The sequence below is a fragment of the Gadus macrocephalus genome, chromosome 6 (genome assembly GCF_031168955.1).
Source record: "Gadus macrocephalus chromosome 6, ASM3116895v1".
In the NCBI taxonomy this organism is placed as follows: Eukaryota; Metazoa; Chordata; class Actinopteri; order Gadiformes; family Gadidae; genus Gadus; species Gadus macrocephalus.
In genome coordinates this window covers 15,531,744-15,552,363 of record NC_082387.1, presented here as the reverse complement: position 1 = coordinate 15,552,363, position 20,620 = coordinate 15,531,744, and the positions used below count along the sequence as shown (strand labels likewise).

The 20,620-nt window shown below is 45.0% G+C and overlaps 3 protein-coding genes across 3 annotated transcripts; 2 read left to right on the top strand and 1 right to left on the bottom strand.

The window, feature by feature from the left end:
• Positions 1-359: 359 nt before the first annotated feature.
• Positions 360-10,561, top strand: rassf2b (Ras association domain family member 2b). The gene is made up of 10 exons (XM_060054461.1): positions 360-607; positions 3,580-3,653; positions 4,216-4,291; positions 4,690-4,841; positions 5,859-5,974; positions 6,424-6,575; positions 6,932-7,085; positions 7,642-7,763; positions 8,217-8,314; positions 8,644-10,561. Exons 2-10 carry the CDS (start codon positions 3,601-3,603, stop codon positions 8,711-8,713), a joined length of 993 nt encoding a protein of 330 aa, XP_059910444.1. The 5' UTR covers positions 360-607; positions 3,580-3,600; the 3' UTR covers positions 8,714-10,561.
• A 177-nt stretch (positions 10,562-10,738) lies between these two features.
• On the top strand, positions 10,739-13,327 carry sprn2 (shadow of prion protein 2). The gene is made up of 2 exons (XM_060054474.1): positions 10,739-10,897; positions 12,199-13,327. The coding sequence occupies exon 2, from the start codon at positions 12,205-12,207 to the stop codon at positions 12,736-12,738; it is 534 nt and encodes a 177-aa protein (XP_059910457.1). The 5' UTR covers positions 10,739-10,897; positions 12,199-12,204; the 3' UTR covers positions 12,739-13,327.
• A 682-nt stretch (positions 13,328-14,009) lies between these two features.
• prnpb (prion protein b) lies at positions 14,010-18,750 on the bottom strand. Its single transcript, XM_060054460.1, has 2 exons — positions 18,114-18,750; positions 14,010-17,411 (listed from the first exon to the last, which is right to left on the bottom strand). Exon 2 carries the CDS (start codon positions 17,407-17,409, stop codon positions 16,189-16,191), a length of 1,221 nt encoding a protein of 406 aa, XP_059910443.1. The 5' UTR covers positions 17,410-17,411; positions 18,114-18,750; the 3' UTR covers positions 14,010-16,188.
• Positions 18,751-20,620: the final 1,870 nt, after the last annotated feature.

Here is a 20,620-nt window from a genome sequence, read left to right as displayed (position 1 = left end):
CTCTGTAGTTCCCAATAGATTAATTGTATGTCATAATTGGTCTTATTTTCCAAAATATCTTTTTGCAGTGATATCTGTCCATCTATCTATCTAGCTATCTAAAACGTATCAATGAATAATAGTTATTGAGTTCAACTTTTAACTTACTGCTGCCAGACGATAACTGCAGCATTTTAGTGCCGTCCGCCTGGCTGCCCAGTCATTGAGTCAGAGATATAAAGGGATTCCTTAAAGAGCGCATATAGAGTAGGGTTAGTGTTTTATTATGCATGTGCAGTTGGGGCGTTCATTGTTTCCCAGTTATTCATCTCTACGACGCTGTCACGGCGGACAAAGGGGCGTCAGGTCCTACGCTGATTGGTTACCGAGTCAGACGCCAAAAGGTTTAGAACAGATGGGTTACTTCTGCTCCACCTCGTAGGAAGCACCCGTTCCCTTGAGCGCACCCGTCGATGTGGCCGATGCGATAGGCGATGAGTTCAAAAGGAGTACGGATAACGGGCCAGCGATTTGGTCCGACGTAAATCAGTCGCCGCTCTCCGGTGTAGAGGGAACATCTTGAAACTGGTCGGGAATCAGTGGACCCCTCAGAGACACAAGCGGAATTGTAAGTAGCCCCACAGATCACGAGGATTCGGCTTGATCTTATTATGCGTTGATGTCTCGCTACTTGTCGAGATCAATTTAACTGGATTACAGGAAACGGTGGGGCAGAGGGTGTCGTCGGATCGCGGATGGATTTGTAGATACGCTGAGTCTTTTATAGCAAAAGAAAAGGGATGCTGTAATAACCATTGCCAAACCATTATAGTTGCTGACATATTGTCTTGATGTAGTCGTTGCACGCCTCGTGGTCGCTTACAGGGTACTTTGGTCAATTGCACAGCTGATAAAAGAGATTTGTGGGGGAAAACGTAGACACGAAATCTGAAGAGGTCGCACAACATAAATGCTTACCATCGTTCCTAGTGCACATAAAACAGGCAGGCTGCTGGGGTTGTGTTTTGTAATGTGGTACTCTGTTAAGTACAGGAGGAGTCTAGGCTACTGCCAAGCTGAGCGTCATACTTTCCACTACTAAGTCGTGAAAGAATTCATATTGTACAAGCAATAGCTTTTGTTAATGGTATTACCTTATCGAGCAATGATGCTGTATTTGAGGTCAAATACAGTTGAACCTGACAGAGCTCCCTGACAGATTGACACTGTTAAAGTCTAGACAAGCATGGTCCTAAAACAACCCCCTAATTTCTGTATATCTGTCACTCTCTCACACACACACACACACACACACACACACACACACACACACACACACACACACACACACACACACACACACACACACACACACACACATTCCTGAGATTACTAATAACACCAATATTGATGATTATGATAATAGTGCAGTGGTCATGATTTAAAACCCCAAGGTTTATACAAAGAAGGCCTGGATACTGAAAACAACTACAAGGAATATCTCCATCCAGCAGAGCTTTTGTATTTCTTGGATTGCTATAAGGCCACAGCCATTGCCAAATATGGGCGCGTTCAGTTAAGAACCATGGTTATTGGTGCAGTCATATTGTCACAGTAAACATGAGGTTATTCTTAATATTTTATCAAGGATAAAGTTCCTTTAATTTTCCGTTTAGGATACAGCAGAATGAAGAAACATCTGAGCAAAACTTGTTCCACATTAGACAACTCCAACATTTGTTCTGAGTGCAGGCCACAGGCTAGCTAAGGACGTCTGGCTCAACTCATGACTCTGAGTCTCCCTGCCATTAACCGGGCCATGGCTCTGAGTCTCCCTACCATTAACCGGGCCATGGCTCTGAAGGCTCTGCTTTGTGTAGGTCAGTGCCTGAGCGTCAGACAGGATGACGGGGCCTAATATATGTTGCTGAAATATTGATTGGGTTCCACGGGGTGCCAAGCTTATTGGAGATTAATATTTGATCTGGTACGAACAACACAAGTCATTTGCGCTGCTGATCTCTGAGTTCAACCGGTATATCTCCTCAGAAGTGTTCTATATTCAAGGACTGCCACATCACCCTGGTTTCAGACCTTTCCTGTCCTTGCTTTAGAGGCAGACCACTGTTTACACTGCTAAAGTACAGGACTGAATCTTGATCAACTTGATCCTGGATAATTACACCGTAATTAGGTTATAAATAGGCAAAGAAAGGCAAGCAGGCGTTCCTAATCTCTGTGTGTGTGTGTGTGTGTGTGTGTGTGTGTGTGTGTGTGTGTGTGTGTGTGTGTGTGTGTGTGTGTGTGTGTGTGTGTGTGTGTGTGTGTGTGTGTGTGTGTGTGTGTGTGTGTGTGTGTGTGTGTGTGTGTGGGTTGGACTAAGACCATCCATCTATGCCATTTGAATTGAGGAAGTTTCGGCCTTCGTAGGGGCGAGCCCGACGTATCCTGTGTCACTGACTCAGTGAAGGAGGAAGTGATTAACGGAAGGGGAGCACTTCCTTCTTGACTCTCTTATTTTTGGTCCCGCCTCCGTCCGCTGTTGTGGCCCCTCTCACCCTTCCTACCCCAGAGACAGGGACCGGGGGAGCTGTGCGTTTGCAAGGGTAGGCCCGGGAGTTGATCTGGGATTAAGCTTGGCGGCGGGGAGAGGTGGGAAGACGTTTCCATCTCCCTTTTTCCTTCTTTGGATACAAAAGTGTTGTTCTGTGTCATCGGAGCGTTCTCTACGACGATGGTCATCGTTTAAACACACTTATGTCTTCTACAACACAACAATTGTGCTCTATAAAAGCGCAGTTAGTTAGTTAGTTAGTTAGTGTGTGTGTGTGTGTGTGTGTGTGTGTGTGTGTGTGTGTGTGTGTGTGTGTGTGTGTGTGTGTGTGTGTGTGATGTCAAATGCTCCAGATAAAGATGGATGTTTAAGCAGCAGAAAGGATTTGACCTGATGGGGCATGTGTTCTGCACCTGTTCCTTCTAGAAGCTTCCTTCCTGCTCCCCGTCTGCGTATTCGTAAAGAAAGACACACACACATCCGCGCACACATGCATGCATGTGTGCGCGGACACATACACATACACATTCAATGGCATATGGCAAGTGTTGATGCACATTTGAAAGAGTTGTGTGTGTCTATGAATGTGATTGTGGTGTGCGTGGGGGTGGGGGTGTTGTCTGCATAAATGACCGCAGAAAAGTTTATGCTTGAGGAAGGAAAGGTGGGGAGCAGCTGTCCATGCTGAGCACACAGAGCACTTTTGTGATTGGTTAAAGAGTGAAAAGACATTCAGAGCTGGTTCAACAGTCACACAGAAGAGTGACAGAGGAGGCTTTAATCTGTGAATGTGCTTTTCTGTTACTTCTCCTATCCTGGGCACTTGCTCACATAGCTCCACTGTGATTCTATGTTAACCAGCTGACTGTCATGAAGTGTCATGAGGTTAATCTCAGTTCTCTATCTCTCTTTCTATCTCTTCTTGTTCTCTTCTCTCTCTCTATACATTCTCTCTCTCTCGATACATTCTTTCTCTCTCCTCTCTCCCTCTATACATTCTCTCCCACTCCCACTCTCTCTCTCTCTGTTTCTGGTTGGTTTCCTAGGGCTTCCCATGCTGACTCAAAATGGAAGATGTACAGGATGGAGTTCAGATTGGAGAAAACAAATTTATAAGCAAGTAAGGACTGTCCACACACCTCCCCTGCAACCGGATTACCCCGGGGCTTTAGACAACACCTGGCAACAAGCAACATCATTAATAGTCACACTTATTTGGATAATGTTGGATTCAGAATAATGCATGCATACGTGTCTATAATGAATCATGTTCATCACATACAGTTTTACTATACTTATACATTGAGCAGTGAAAGGGTCATAATATTACTATACAAAATCCAAATATCAGATGTAGAGATACTTGGTGAAAGATGTGTCGTTTGCAGTATAAGATGCAGTCGTTATATAAAACGTACCTCACATACAAGGTACTCAATGTAAACCGGACGAATATGCTTACAGCAGGATGTGGATGCCTTGTATTATGCAACCCAATTTAGTCTGCGCAATTGATGCACATTTGAGCTAAGTATTACGACATAATAAAGCTTAATAATGTGCTAATTCCATCTGGAGTTAGTCAACTTGCTGAAAATATGGGTGCAGATTTAGTGGTGGGGAAATAGCAGTAGAAATATTATGCCTGGGTTGGTTCACTGACTGAAAATCTTTGTCACCAGGGCAACCGTTCTCTCACATCTGAAGACGTACAACCTCTACTATGAAGGGCAGAATCTGCAGCTCCGGCATAGAGAAGTATGTGGCGTGTGTGGGTGTGTGGATGTATCTTTGATCTTCACATATGTTCAGCCTACTGTGTGTTTGTGTGTGTGGGTGTGTGTTTGTGTGTGGCTTTTAGAAGATCTTCAAACCAGTATTAGAGTCGTCAAAGTATTTTATTTGTAAAAACAACATGAATGTGTGTGTTAGTTAGTGTGTGTGTGTGTGTGTTACTGTCAGAGATTGAGACTGATTCAGATTTCATATTTTAGAAATCCAGTAACATACGTATTAATCCTGAGTGTGTGTGTGTCTGTGTGTCAGTGTGTCTGTGTGTCTGTGTGTCTGTGAGTCAGTCACTATGAATCAGTGTGTCAGTATGAATGAGTGAATGAACCTCACTCCTATTGATCCTGGCCCTGTGTGTCCTGCAGGAAGAGGGGGAGCTGATAGTGGAGGGGCTGCTCAACATCTCCTGGGGCCTCCGCCGGCCCATCAGGCTGCAGATGCAGGACGACCACGAGAGGATCCGGCCCCCCCCTTCCTCCACATCCTGGCACTCGGGCTGCGCCCTGGACGATCAAGGGTGAGCCCCCCTCTCTCCCCTCTCGCTCCCCCCCCCCCCCCACCCTCCACACACACACACACACGCGCACACGCGCACGCACGCACGCACGCACGCACGCACGCACGCACGCACGCACGCACGCACGCACGCACGCACGCACGCACGCACGCGCACACACACACACACACACACAAGATGCATTGAAAGAAAAAGGGAACAGCGCAACTGCATCTTATGGTCGCCAAAACGTACGCATATATCCAAGTTAATTAGATTAGCCGACTTTAGGCTAGACATTGTCGATAGAGGAACCTGATGCGTTTTATGGCCTGCTGCCATGACAGACTTCGGCAACTAGCATTTTAAGTCTTCAGTCTATGGCGATTTCTTAAAAAAAACAAAAATCTTTTAAAGCTGTATCTATATTGATTTGTTTGTTTGTTTAAGTCCTCATATTATCTACTCTCATCCTTTCACAATAACACGTATTGTATATCAATGCTATAAATCAGTATTTCACCCATGGGTCATTCCATTTTGGTACGTCGTTTACCAAAGGTTTTTGATGGTGGGTAAGTGGATACAAAGGCAAATATAACAATAATAAGGCAATAATGGAGCAAAGACCTTTTCATGTTTTAGAGATACATACATACATACATACATACATACATGCATACATGTATACCTGCATACATACATACATACATACATACATACATACATACATACATACATACATACATACATACATGCATGCATGCATGCATGCATGCATGCATGCATGCATGCATGCATACATACATACATACATACATACATACATACATACATACATACATACATACATACATACATACATACATACATACATACATACATACATAAATTTTTTCTCTACAAAGCGTTGCATACATCAACGTTTTTTCAAATCTCCCTCTCTAATATTAACATTGCCATTCCTCCTGTCCCTCCTAGCTCCTATCCCAGATAAATTGAACGTGCCCCTCACTCTGTGTAACCGTGTGTTCCCAGCCCCCCCAGCACCACCGAGGGTCAGCAGAGCCCTCAGCAGCCCCTGCCCACCGTGGAGGTCACCGCCCCGGATAGCCCTCCGGCGGGCCTCGCTGTCCCCGACGATACGGCCGAAGGTCTGTTGGGTTGAAGATCTGAAGAACGCTGTGTGCTCTTGACAACTGAATAAATTATAAATATTAATAGAATAGAATGGCAGGCCTGTGTGGCTCCTTAGTTGACAATCTTATGCTTTCATGCCCACATCAAGTGGACGGCTTGATCAGGCTTTCATTTTCTAGTGGATAAAAGCGCTAAAAAAAGCTAGAGTTTTAAAAGCAAATGGATCATGTGTTATTATAACCGAGTTAAAAATAGCTTGAAGTTGATTTCAGTGTGCATCCGAGTGGTGACATTTGTTCAGGGCAACTCTCAGTTGTGTAACGGCGTAGTTGTGTAACGGCGTAGTTGTTTAACGGCGTAGTTGTGTAACGGCGTAGTTGTGTAACGGCGTAGTTGTGTAACGGCGTAGTTGTGTAACGGCGTAGTTGTGTAACAGGGTGAGTCGTGCCTTCTCATTGGACAGAGGATGAGGACGATGACGACTGCTCCGCCCAGCTCATGAGGACAAAGAGTGACGCTGGGATTCTGAGGCGGGGCCAGAAACGGTCACCTAGTGACCAGAGGAGGATACGGCGCCATCGCTTCTCCATCAACGGTCATTTCTACAACCATAAGGTAACACTTTGACACTGCATTATAATGTCGGCCTATTTCGGCACCTGCTGCAGTCATAGTCACCCCTGGTCCTCTTCTCCTCTGTTATTATCTGGCCTTCAAATTTTCATTGAGCATGTGTGGGTTAGGGTTTCTACAAAGGCCACATCGCCTTAGTAGAAACCCTAACCCACACAAGGTCAATGAAGAACCCAACCAAAGACGAACCTAACCTACGCAAGGTTTCTCGACTGTCCAAGGGATAAAGGGCTTGACATGGATTGACCCGACTTGACAAATGCAATCACAAAAGCTGCACCAGTTGAAACACACCAAAGACATCACACTAAACGGAGCCTCTCCACCCCCTCCCCCAGACGGCTGTGTTCACCCCGGCCTACGGCTCGGTGACTAATGTGCGCATCAACAGCTGCATGTCCACGCCGCAGGTTCTGCGCGTTCTCCTCAACAAGTTTAAGATCGAAAACAGCCCCGATGACTTCGCCCTGTACCTGGTGCACACCAGCGGAGGTACGGCCCTGTAGATGGACGTCTGTTTTGTGTTTGTGTGTGTGTGTGTATGTGGTCTTGCGTTTGTTTGATCTTGTTAGAACATTGGGATTTCAAGTATGGTGTAGAAAAAGCTAAATAGCTTGTGCTCAATAGGTAAGAAGCGGGTAACTCTGTGTCTGTTAGGGCAAGGATAATTTACCGGTTATGGTGTACATTAACCAGAACCTAGTCGGTAGGTTCTAGGTTCGGACCCCAATGCCAATGTGCAGTCTACCTGAAGGCACCCTTGAGTAAGAGGCCTGGCCCCTAGCTGCACCTTTATGACCTGCACCTAAATAAATACTCACTGTATGATGGATAATGGCTGAACTTAGTGTCGGATGAGAGAATGACGGATAGTGTCTAATGGCTAAATAACTAAATAGTAAATAGCATTAGTATTCAGGTGTGTGTGTGTGTGTGTGTGTGTGTGTGTGTGTGTGTGTGTGTGTGTGTGTGTGTGTGTGTGTGTGTGTGTGTGTGTGTGTGTGTGTGTGTGTGTGTGTGTGTGTGTGTGTGTGTGTTGTTTCTCCAGAGCGAATGAAGCTGAAGCGCACCGACTACCCGCTGGTGCTGAGAGTGATGCAGGGTCCCTGTGAGCAGGTGTGCCGGGTCTTCCTCATGGAGCCGGACCTGGGAGAGGAGGTCACCTATGACGTAAGGCCGAGGCCCAGCCTCTTGAGAGGGGCCGAGACAAGGACATCTGATCCGCACATGATCTCGTTTTACCGGTCCAAAAAGTCAACGTGACAATCGGGTGTAATACGGCACTGCCAAAACAATCGTGACGTGACCTCCAAATGTTCCACGCGACTATCATTGTCCCGCTCCTAATTTGACTCACCCAATGAATATAAAGCCAGCAGGGTTTTAAAAATAGGTACAATCGATATGGGGCTGTTGTTTCATAATATGCCAGGGCTATTTCTGCACTGTATTTGTTCAGGAAAATTACTCCCGCAGACTTTACGTCGGTTATGCAAGTCTTCCCCACAGCCTGTGTCTCACAAGTTCAAAAGTTTTAAACGCTGTCAATTGTGTTTCACAATGTCGACATTGTACACAGGGTTATGTATGCAATGTGGTGGTAATTCCTCGTCTGTCCACCAGGTGGCACAGTATATCAAGTTTGAGATGCCCGTGCTGCAGAGTTTCGTCACCAAGTTGAAGGAGGAGGAGGACCGTGAGGTGCAGAAGCTGAGAAGAAGGTACAGTCTCATTCACTACCTGGTTAATGTGGGTTTTTCTCAAAAGACAAGCCTTGGTTTGTGCTTCATCATGCAAGATGCAACAATGCCTTGCCAACACAACTTATCCCTACTATTATTGATGTTGTTGTTGATAATACAAATAATTATGATGATGAGGACAATAAAGATTATGTTGGTTTTCATTATGTCGAACAAGTGATGGCTTGGAAAGAAGTGACAATGTGCAGGTTTAAAATATAGACCGTTGATGGTGACTCCCGGCAGAGGAGAACAGCACCTGAATAATGTGTTGTTTCCCTCTGTGCCCCATCGTCCTGTATCTGCAGGTATAACTTCCTGCGCTGCGTCATTGAGAAGCAACTGCGCTGTCTTCCGGAACCAACCGCCTGCATATGACTCCGGACAGCGGGTCATCACTGCGTTGCTGTTTCTCTGCACAGCCGCAGGGGTTAAAGTTCAGCCAGGACTGAGAACACGCTGTTGGACAAGACGACACAAAAGCAACAAGCATTCCAGGCATTCACTCTCTTACCCTTTTCCTCAGAGTCCCAAAGCCACTAGCAACGGTTGTCATCGTCTCGAGCGTTCCGCACGCTTCGTTGAGCTCATCACTCCAAGCACTCACCGTTCCAACATGAGCAGCTCTCCAATCCTCGCCATGCTGGCCACCGCCACTAGAAGATATGGACTGAAATTGTTTGGCCGTTTACCGCAACCACCTTTTAGAGCAATAACCCCGTCCACCGATGACCAAAAGGAAAGTAACCCCCCCTGCTCTTTTAATAGCAGCACAAATTAAGCATTTGATGAACTTTCTGCACTCTCTCTCTCTCTCTCTCTGTATCTCTCTTTCCTCTCTGTTTCTCTTAGAAATTATGAGTTGCAGGTATCAAGAATTTGTTTACTTAAAAGTCGCCCCGGTGATCTCCAGTTTTAAGTACATTAGCGGTCCAAACCCATCCAAAACATGATGTCACTCATTAACACTCCCTAAGCACACATTTAGTGAGCACAAATGTTTTTCTTCAAAGCACAATCGATGGTCTTTGTGAAGTGCCTATTAGCTGGGTTTGTCAAAGCACAGATTCAGTGACTACGATATAAACACTCAATTGCTTTTTCTATGGAAATATTTTGAAATCTTCCATTAAGGCAAGTGGTCCCACATTCGGTCCAACGGGTCATAACAGAAATGGACAAGGAAATCTAAATAAGAGTTTACCAAAATTGATGTAACAGTTACACAGAAGAAAAAATGGCCTGCAGGTTTGGTCCAGCCAGCCAATCCTATGTTGTCATTTAGACTTAGTCATAGAGGAAGTTTTCCATTGTTGTTACTACCATCGTATGACATTCCCATCATTGATCACACACAAATAGTAGAAAAAGGTTTCTACATTCAATTAAAGATTAAAATATTGTTGTGCACTTCTTATTAGGGTGCAGGACAAGCATTATTTACGGCTATGTTAGGTTATGTCAGTGTTGAACTTTTCAATGTTCTTATTATCCTATGCATGTTAAACATAACTCTGAATCCAATCTAACAGAATATGAGGCAAAAAAACACAAAAGTCCCAAGGATGTGAATTGATCATGAGATAGCATCGTGTGTGTGTGTGTGTGTGTGTGTGTGTGTGTGTGTGTGTGTGTGTGTGTGTGTGTGTGTGTGTGTGTGTGTGTGTGTGTGTGTGTGTGTGTGTGTGTGTGTGTGTGTGTGTGTGTGTGAGAGGATCATCAGGTACAGTGTTTGATTGTTTCATCCAACTTTCTAATATTTCTGACATCTTTGAAGCTATTATCGATATTGGTTTACATTACTGTTAACAATTACACAGCAACTTACAGAGCATTTGTCTGCTTGTTTTACGATTGAACAAAAAAGTAATTGTCGAGTTGTAATTTTAGCAACCCTGGTCAGAACGTTTTTGTTTTATGTATCTCGAGACATTTTAGCTTTTTGTACTGATAATGCCTCATTGTTTAAAATAATCTCTGATGTCATTCATCTCTTTTGCCACTGATGAATAGTTTTTTTACAACGATTGTAAATTAATAAAGTTGTCATTAATTAGGTTTGCATCTACACTTTATTTTCCCTCTTTCATCTAGATGGTTCTAGAGAAAGAGAGATTAAGTGTTTTGTAATGATGCTGAGATGTTGTATGTAGGTCACATGAGGTCATGCGAAAAATGTGAACGAAAAAATAAATTAAGGCATTTGACAAAGCCACTAAACAATGATTGTTTGTCCTTTTCCGAACAGAGAGTGTCAGCAAATACAACCCAAGCATGTATTTGTGGTAGAAATCAACATAGGTCTCGTCCACCATGTTTGTTAGCTTGTTATTATTAGCATGATTGTTTACACAACTCCTCATACCAGAAGGTCTTAGACAGAGTAATCCTCTCTACCTGATTAAGATTGTCTCCTGGTTAAAAGGCTGCCCGTGACACATTTCTTCTCAGGCTCTCTTTGAAGTCGCTGTTGCTCACACACTCTATACTTCCCTTGTGAAGTATAGAGAATTGGATTTTCAAACTTCTTTTTCTTCTCAACTCGGATCAACTAGTCAACAGGTGAGCTGAAGTGTTGTTGATAGATTCATAATCAATTGGAACGTTATGCATTTGTGTAGGCCTATTTATCTATATTTGTCAATCCTGTATTTCAGTGAACAATGAAATTATTCAGGTTATATTTTCTTCCCTTCGATGTAGTATTGTTCTCTAAAATTATGGTCATATTGTGCCATTGTTTGGTTTATAATTGGCTTCAGGAAGCATAACCTTTCTTCATGTCTTCCTCAAATGAGATATAATTATATTATCTAATTGTTATATAATATAATTACAACGGGAACTAATGCATTTCTACTAATAGTGTTCTTCCATAACTGAACTAATGAGTAGAGTTTTGTCCTTTGAATGGATGCTGCTACAGCTGTAATCTCTAAGAGCTGGCAAAGAATTACTCAGGAGTGACGCGTTCAGCTCAACCCACTTAATAGGAGGACACAGCTTAGAGAGTGGGAACAGATGTGACGTCATCTCTCTTGCCAGGCACCTTATTGGTGAGAGTGAGAAGATGTCATCTCTCTTGCCAGGCACCTGGTTGGTGAGAGAGAGATATCATCTCTCTTGCCAGGCACCTGATTGGTGAGATTGAAGAGGTCATCTTCTCTCTTGCCAGGCACCTGATTGGTGAGATAGAATAGTTCATCTCTCCCACCAGACAGCTGATTTATTTAACAAATATACATATTGGGCAGCAACATTTATATAAATAACACCATAACGTGCAACAAAACCTATGCTCTCATTTATCAGTCATTTATGAATTATTTTCCATTCGTACATTGTTTTTTTTATATTTACATTTGTATTTATCTGTGTCTGTATACATTGTTATAAGCATACAAAGACATGTTTCCCCCAGATCTGGAAACAGGACAGTAATTAATCTTCATAGTGATCATCGGAGAGTGAGAAAGGGACGTAATCCAGTCGAGGGTTCAGATGAATGGCATTATGCTGCTTGTGCAACAAGAGTCTTCAAGCTGGATTAGAGTTAGCTCTGGTTGCCTCTTCTGGTGTGTTCGCCTCTAAAAATACAAACTGTGTAAAGCCTAATTATTTAGAAGCCTATAATAAGATACACAGGACTAAAACCACAAATGGAACATCTTAGTGTGTGCGTGTGCGTACGTGTGCGTGCTGGTGCGTGGATGCGCCCCCGTGTGCATGTGCCTTGTCTGAGATCTGCCATTCTGTGTTCATTTAAATAGTAAAAAAGGGGGCAGCCTGGTTGCTCCCAGATCAACCTCCAGCCACTGAGCCATGCTGTCATCTAACCAGTGTGCTGTGTCTCTGTGTTGCAGTGAACGATGGCTGGCCAGAAAAAGCTCCTAGCGGTGACCTCCTGCCTCCTGCTCCTAGCCTGTCTCCTGCCAAGCTCTGAGGCCCGGCGCGGGGGCGGCTTCGGCTTCGGCCGTGGCGGCAGCTTCGGTCGTAGCGGGGGATTCGGCCGCGGCGGGGGCCAGGCCTACAGGCCGATGCCTGCCCAGAGCGGTGGCTCTAGCGTGGGGAAGATGGCGGGGGCGGCAGCCGCAGGCGCCGTCGGGGGAGCCATGCTGGGGTCCGCCCTGAGCCGGCCAGGATATGGACACGGTTATGGGGGCATGGGGATGGGTGGTGGCTATGGCGGGGGCTATGGAGGATACGGTGGTGGATATGGAGGTGGATATGGTCAACGTGGCTACGGCGGTGGCTACGGCGCCAGGCCCGTTGGAGACATGGAGGGATCTGGAGGCATGGAGTATTACACAGGGGCCGCCAGCGGACCCATGTACAACAGCATCATCGTGGTCCTCGGCTTCTTGGTGTCTGTGCTCATGGGCCACTGGATGTCCCACGTGTAGATGTTGAGGGGGAGTGAATCTCAAACACACACATAGTTAATATCACACGAAGAGCAAACTGTGTAGGGTGGTGTACATCCAGAAGAAAGTTGGAGGAATGTTTTTTAATATACATTAAAAATGATCTATAAGGGAAGGCCATCATGACAAATACCTACGGGACTTTTAACTTGAGGAATAACTGTTTACACTACATGCCACTACATACATCCTTCTTAACTAATTCCATTTTTGTACATCACAATAAATTCATAATTTATTATAACGATACTATCTGAAGACAATGGGGAAAAAGTAAGGAAAAGGAGGTTTATTATTTCAAGAGAACATAAATTACTTGCAGAAATTGGGATAGGCCTACATTAAAGCTATTTAAATGCAGAACAATTGTACAATTTATGTATTACAATGTATGTTTCTGGTTTTGGCCATAGAATGTGACTTTTTTTACACCTATTTTGTAAAATTTATTTCACTCAATATATTGCATATTGTAACAATAGTCAAGTTATTTTTATATAATAAATGACGTGCTTCAATATAGTTATTTGAATATGAATAACAATTAAAAGCAAGAATTTTGTCTAAATATTTTCTTAGTTATTATTGGGAGGGGGTGTTGATAAATAACTTTGACGAGTCAAGCATGATAAGCGTGAATCAGAATTTGCTGATGAAGATTAGTAGATTGAATTTAAACATGTCAACATCCTTTATAAAATTAATATTGAATAATTTAATAATTGTTTACCTTTTTACCTACGACTATATGGTGCATATGGAAAAAGATACACATACAAAAAGATCTGACATCCCAGAAGCTGAGAAGCCAGATTGAAAAGCTCCATTATGCCTGGAGTGTTACTATTAAATATGTATGCGGTCTACCTCCTGCCCTGTTTAACCAGTGTCTGCTCTCCTGAAGAGAGTATGAGGAGGAAGGATGGAGACAGGAGGCTGAAAGAGAAGGGGAAATCAATTTCTTCTTATTTGGCTCTTAGGAGTATAACTCTGCCTCTCAGTACAGCTAAATTGACAGGCGAGCCAGCATTAGATTAGTGGTTTCCTACATTCTCTCTGTACACCCTGCCCTGTCTCACCATAACACTCTCTCTTCCGGCCTTTCTGAGTGCTGTCTTTCTTTTAGTGCCTTGCTGTGAGCTTCAAATTGATTATTATTTTCCGTTAGCTAGTCGACTTGGTATCAGTATTGTGCATCAGGTACAGTTTTACCGTAACCGTACAGTACAGTAAGCATAAGCAGCAAAAGGTTTCTAAATGCATTGCTTTTTATTAGGTCAAGCATAAGATAAGTAAAGTGCAAAGTCATTCAGCAGACATCTTTTTAAGCAAAGCATTTACAAATAAGGATGAAAACAACCATAGCCTTCAATCTATATTGGAGTAGCTACAAAACAACTCAGAGGAGGAAGTGGCTCTATAAAAGGTTCGCCCTCAGTAGTAAACAGTATACTTGGGCAGTTTAAAGTGCAGCTTGTCGAAGAAAGCTTATGGAAATTGGCTACAGAAATGTAGTGGTTGACCTTAGTGAAAGATACAATGCATTACAATATATGATATATATATATATTACTACTGAACACCAATTGTACTGATCATGAACATGCTGTTACGTGGCTACTGTTGAAATGTCCCCCATGGACCCAGCTCATAAACATGGGATGATTCCGTGATTATTGAATATATTGGAAGATGAAATCGTGTTGAGATCTAAACACCCAAATTAATCCTTAGGGTAAGGATTGAGCTGAGATTAGGTTTTAAACACAACAAGTAAACTTACAAAATGTAAAGCAGACAGCGACGTCGTTGTATGTCTCCATTAGCCTTATATAAGAGCCCTTACTGTACAATCGCTACACAGGCACGTATACATCAAACATTTCAGAATTTTTGGTTCTATGATATAGTACCAACTGAATGGCTTCCCAAAGGAGGCAGTCGAGTTTTAGGTCAACTGTTGCCTTAATGTTGTCCCTGTGTTTCTATACATGTCAAGAGATTATCCAGGCAAGTTTACTTTCTTTCTCCAAAAGCACATTATATCTTTAGGTAATACAATAGCAGCTAACACCATGAGAAACAAATGAAGGAAGTCAATATATTCATCAAATCTCACAAAAATCTCACTACTGATATGTATAATTATCTTGCGGTGATGGTGGAAACCTTTGTTGCCATAAGAATTGCCAAAAGAGAACCATATAGTAATTCAAATATATACATACAGAGGAATAGAGTTTAGATATTAAGCACATATTGTGTTTAATATTTAGCACTTAGATCTTGTTTTTTTGTTAGTTTAGCCGTATTTAGTTCTGTTTGATTATGTTGCAGTTTATATCTCTCTCACAAGGGGTGGGGGTCGTCGAGTAACATTGGGTTCCAAGAACATATTAATTAGGGACAGGTGTGTTTGTTGGGAAGCAAATCAAGTTTTTACGATTATTGGAAAGGTAGCATTTATTATTCAATCTATTTGTATATATTTTGTGTTGTTTGTCAATGAAATGTAAAATTGTCAATATAAAGCAAGGACCGGAGCCAGCGCGTCGGACCTCAGGCAGCAAACGGAGGTAATGGCACACTTCTTCACGCGATAGCAACTGTACTAATAGGTGGCTTGTTGTAGGCCTGTATCCCAAAACCTGGAGAACGTTACTTAAGAAGCTATATTATAAGGGTACCCAATATACCGAATATAATGGCACATTCATTCAAATATGTTTTGGCGAACCTAAAAAATCTTTCTACAGCTCTTCTTCGTTCTAAAGCTCATTTACTACACTGTAGCATACTATAGTCAAATATTTGTCTGTAATAAAAAATTCATCTCGGCAGCAGCTAACGTTTTTAAGTAACAACGCAGCCATATTTTTCTTACAGCCGTTGCCCATCTGAGAGAGCAAAGTCCATCAAACAGGGGCGTGTCCAAATGAATTGAGCAGGGTCGGCACAGAATAACACAGGGGGGACATTGACCCCCAAAACTCACTTTGCAGAAAGTTGCAGAGAGAATGTATAAATCACAGAATCAACTGGACAAATGACCAACATTGCATTCGATAATCAGTTCACAATCTAGGATGCAAAGAAAAAATAACATTCTGTAGCGTCATGTAGTTAAAACACAACCCCTTGCAAATTCAGTAGGGTTGAGTATTTGGGGGACATGTGCTACACCAGGCTGCCCCCTGGAAACGTCCTGCCTACGACTTAATCACGATGACTTTAAATATTAAAACTAATAACTAGATGCGAGACCACTGCAATCGATTTTCCCATAAAACGATGGCGCTTCTCAGTTCCCCCGGCGGCCGCACCCTACTAGGATGCATTTACCGGCGCTTTCAAACAAACCCTGCCACTAATGGTACTTTAACTCATCGGTTCCTCCTAAAAGCTCTACGACTTGTGTTCACGGCAGCATCAGTTGCAGCTCGCCAGGCTGAGCAAAGTGCCGACGACCACAGCCAAAACCTGCTGGAGGCCACTCCCTGCGCACTGGGCTACTCCGTCGGGTTCCGACCCCCGTTTCGTCAAGAAGCTACCAGAGAGGTCTATGTAGAGATGCACACACCTCCTGGCCCTCAGCTGATCAATCAGCGCCGGGTAGCCGATTTCCACGATGCTAACGGTATCGTCATCGTTATCATCAGCATCGTCCGACTGGCTAAAATCTTTCGATGCAGGGGGGAGTGGGTTGGCTGTTGGATTGTCGGTCTGGTTGGTCCCCAATGTGTTGTTACTCCCCAATGTGTCGTTACTCCCCAATGTGTTGCTACTCCCCATTGTCTTGCTACTCCCCAATTTGTCGTTACTCCCCAATTTGTCGTTACTCCCCAATGTGTTCTTGCGTGGGCCCTTGTCTGTTGCAATGGGAATGATTGGAGAAGTGGGGGTCTTAACAGTGGGTAACAGGTCCTGCGTCTTCATGCATGTTTTAAAGTATTCAGAAAAAGAGGGCGGGCTGAACACGTAGTCCCTGCTGTAGTCGTCCTTGTCGGTGGAATGCTGGCCGTACTTCTGGTACATGTACTGGTTATAGTAGCGCTCGTCATCAGGGCTTTGGAAGTGGACGGGGTGGCGGGGGACCCTGCTGAGACCGTAGCCCAGAGCCATGCCCGTGATGACCCCTGTTCCGGCCGCCATTACCGCACCACGTCCGAACCCTTTGGAACTGCTGGACGGGCTGTATCCCATTCCCTGCACCGAGCGGGAGTACGGAGAGCCACCTGCGCCCCCGTGGCTGCCGTATCCATAGCTTCCTCCGAAGCCAGGACTTAGGATTCTGTTACTAGGGTTGTAGTTGAGTTGTCCACCCGGGTATTCTCTGCCGCCGTACCCATCTGCTTGGGGTTGGTTAGGCTTGCCGGCTCCCCATCCATGTTGTGGGTATCCGTGTTGGTTGGCCGTTGGCCTCCCCTGGTTGGAGTCAGCTTTCTTCGGGTAGTTGCTGCCGGGTTGGGGCTGGGCGCCCTTGGTGGTTTTCTTACCCGAATTTGCGTTTCCGCGGTTTGATGTGGAGGTGCTGGTGCCGCGGTTGGTGGTTGACTTCCCCCCACCGCTCGTCCCTCTCTTTGCCAGTGTCAGATGGACGAGGACCAGGAGGAAGGGGAGACACAGCAGGGCTACTGACGTCGGCTTCATATCTGCAGCAACAGTTATTGTCACAGAATTAAACACATCACATGGAAAATCATAGATTTCAACCGCAAAGAGGCTGGCTGAAGAGAGAAGCCAATAAATCTAGTATTTTGTGTAGACCTATAGTTGGTTTCGAATTGAGTTGAATGTTGACAGTCAAATAAAAAAACCTTTCCTTGAAGCCAACTGATCCTAAATTAATTTCTTAAAAGGGGCTTATGAAATTACTCATCATGCACATGCCCACAATAGCATACAAATCGCCTGTCATCATACCTTCATGCCAGTGTCAAGTGGCGACTTGGTCCGTGAATAAATATCCACACGCAATGTAATTTCTGTATTCATCATAAATCACGTTACATTAGGCGCGTCCATCGAAACTGCGCATGTTGCGAATTAGGAGTCGGACTATCCTCATCTGACATAAGAACACATCGATATAGCATCTTAAATCATGATGTAGCAGATCGTTACAAGGGAGGAGTAGATATTGCATAGTACAAGCCTACCAATGCAATATAAAACGCATTGTATTATTGGGGTTTTCGCCATTCAGGCACACAAGCGACGACCATCTTGCTATAATAAAAAAACAAATGTACATTAATAAACCGTGAATTGATACGTTCGTGTTCAGAAAGGAAAAAAATAAAATAAATCACCACACATAAAAAAAACAATCTCTTTTTAAGATATCCTCTTACCTTAACAACAGGTGCGACGCGCGGGTTGGTGTTCCCGTTATACTCTGATGTGTGTCCCGGAGCAGTGCCAGGGATAATAGCGCGTGTGTTGTGGGTTGGGTGGAGACGCTCGGGATCCGATGACGTCTGAATGGAAGTTCGGGAAATCAACATCACAGGGTTTAGTGTGATTTCCAGGATGTCGCAGGCAAAGATCTCAGCGTGAGGGACGGGTTCGGATGCCCCAGTGTGTTCCTCAATCCTCGGACGCCAGACTTCCGAGTCGAAAGTCGAAGATCTCCCAGCGTTTGATGCGTTCCTGATGGTGTGTTCCGGAATTCTCGAACGCCAGACTTCCGAGTCGAAAGTCGAGCTTTCTTGCGGCATTCCTCGAAGGCACGCCCCCTTTTGTCTTCACCTGCGTTTTATTATCCATCCGTCTCGGAGGTCCGAGGACGTTGCCTAGCGACAAGCACAAACACGCCCCTTTTCCTCGGACGGCGAACTCGACATCTCGGTTGAACTCAAGGCTCGATTCCACCGGAGGCGTACGCGCCGCGGTCACCGCTGCTGATCGCTTCCACTCTAATCAATGAGACCACTTCCACCGGGCGCGCCGCGGAACGTTTCAGCAGCGTCCCAGGAGCGGCGTGCTGCGCCGCGGCGCAATCTTTCCGTCGTACTTCTATTTTTGCCGCGAGCCGCTGCTAAACCGCGTCAATTTCAACAGAGCAGATCGAGCAGGGCAGGAAGTGAATACTCAGCTCAGGTAACTTCACATCAACATTATCACGTCATGACCGGTGGCACCAGGTCAGCAGTCAATCAATCAAAGGGTCTCAGAGGGTCGGCAACATGGACGACGAGAGACTCATTGTCGAAGTTCAGCAACATGAAGTCATTTATGTACCAAATCATCCTTTTTATAAGGAAAATGTCGGAAAGGACAAAGCGTGGCATTTAATTGCAATAGTTTTGGGAGTGGAAGGTGAGTACATTAGGTTTAGGATTATCGCGTGATCTCGTGATCTCGCGTGAATACGGCTGGCTCGCAAGGCAGCGCTACGCTGCCGTTACGCGCCCGGTAGGAATGGACGCAGGGCAGAGGTCGCAGCCGTTCCGCGGCGCGTACGCGTCCGGTGGAATCCCGGTGTCAGTGGTGACCGAGCAGAATTCCGAGACAGAATTCAAGATGGCTGCGCCCAGTGTGACTTGAAGTATGAACTGTTTTCATTGTGCTTGGACCACTTTGGTGGTTTAAATGGCAATTTCAATTACTCGTATTATTGCAATACCTTACTGCGCCCGTATCTCTGCCTATGGCCTATAGCCTAATTATTTTTGAACGCTTGGTCCTCTGCCAATGCTACCGCGACAACAGCTTTCCGGGTGGCGTCCATGTTTTCCTCCAACGACCGAGCGAAATAATAAAACGTGTGGGCGTGGCGTCAGATCCGAGATCCGAGTCGGTTCGCAGAGAATACTCGAACGCAGCTGAGTAGACCTATGTCCATGGAGTAGACCAAGAGCAGTGATGACGCTCTCAACAAAATGGCTTTTTCGAAGGATTTTCGAAGGATGAAGACAAAAAGGGGGCGTGCCTTCGAGAAATGCCACAAGAAAGCTGGGAGATCTTCGACTTTCGACTCGGAAGTCTGGCGTCCGCGGATTCGGGAACACACCATTTCTTGCTCATTTCTCTGACACCGGGATCCCACCGGACGCGTACGCGCCGCGGAACGGCTGCGTCCTCTGCCCTGCGTCCATTCCTACCGGGCGCGTAACGGCAGCGTAGCGCTGCCTTGCGAGCCAGCCGTATTCACGCGAGATCACGAGATCACGCGATAATCCTAAACCTAATGTACTCACCTTCCACTCCCAAAACTATTGCAATTAAATGCCACGCTTTGTCCTTTCTGACATTTTCCTTATCAAAAGGATGATTTGGTACATAAATGACTTCATGTTGCTGAACTTCGACAATGAGTCTCTCGTCGTCAATGTTGCCGACCCTCTGAGACCCACCGGTCATGACGTAATAATGTTGATGTGAAGTTACATGAGCTGAGTATTGTGTTATATTTTGAAAATTGACCGGATGCTCTATGGCTTTTACTTTTCACTTCCTGCCCGGCTCGACCTGCTCTGTCGAAATTGACGCGGTTTAGCAGCGGCTCGCGGCAAAAATAGAATTGGACGGAAAGATAGCGCCGCGGCGCGGCACGCCGCTCCTGGGACGCTGCTGAAACGTTCCGCGGCGCGCCCGGTGGAAATGGTCTCATTGATTATAGTGGAAGCGATCAGCAGCGTGACCGTGGCGCAGCCGTCCCGCGGCGCGTACGCCTCCGGTGGAATCTAGCCTTGAGGCACGCCCCCTTCATCTTTCGGAGATCTGAGAGTAGACCGAGAGCAGGGATGACGCTCTCAACATAATGGCCTCGCCCATACATTGCATGGTCTTGCTTTGCGTACAATAAAATGTAAAGTTGTGTTGTTTGTTTTCGGGCTGGTTTACTAAAGAAGCTAAT

Coding starts and splice junctions, on each gene's coding strand:
- rassf2b (XM_060054461.1), top strand. CDS start 3,601: ATGGAAGATGTACAGGATGGAGTTCAGATTGGAGAAAACAAATTTATA. Junction 4,842..5,858: donor TGCGCCCTGGACGATCAAGG/GTGAGCCCCCCT, acceptor GTGTGTTCCCAG/CCCCCCCAGCACCACCGAGG. Junction 5,975..6,423: donor CCCCGACGATACGGCCGAAG/GTCTGTTGGGTT, acceptor CTCATTGGACAG/AGGATGAGGACGATGACGAC.
- sprn2 (XM_060054474.1), top strand. CDS start 12,205: ATGGCTGGCCAGAAAAAGCTCCTAGCGGTGACCTCCTGCCTCCTGCTC.
- prnpb (XM_060054460.1), bottom strand. CDS start 17,409: ATGAAGCCGACGTCAGTAGCCCTGCTGTGTCTCCCCTTCCTCCTGGTC.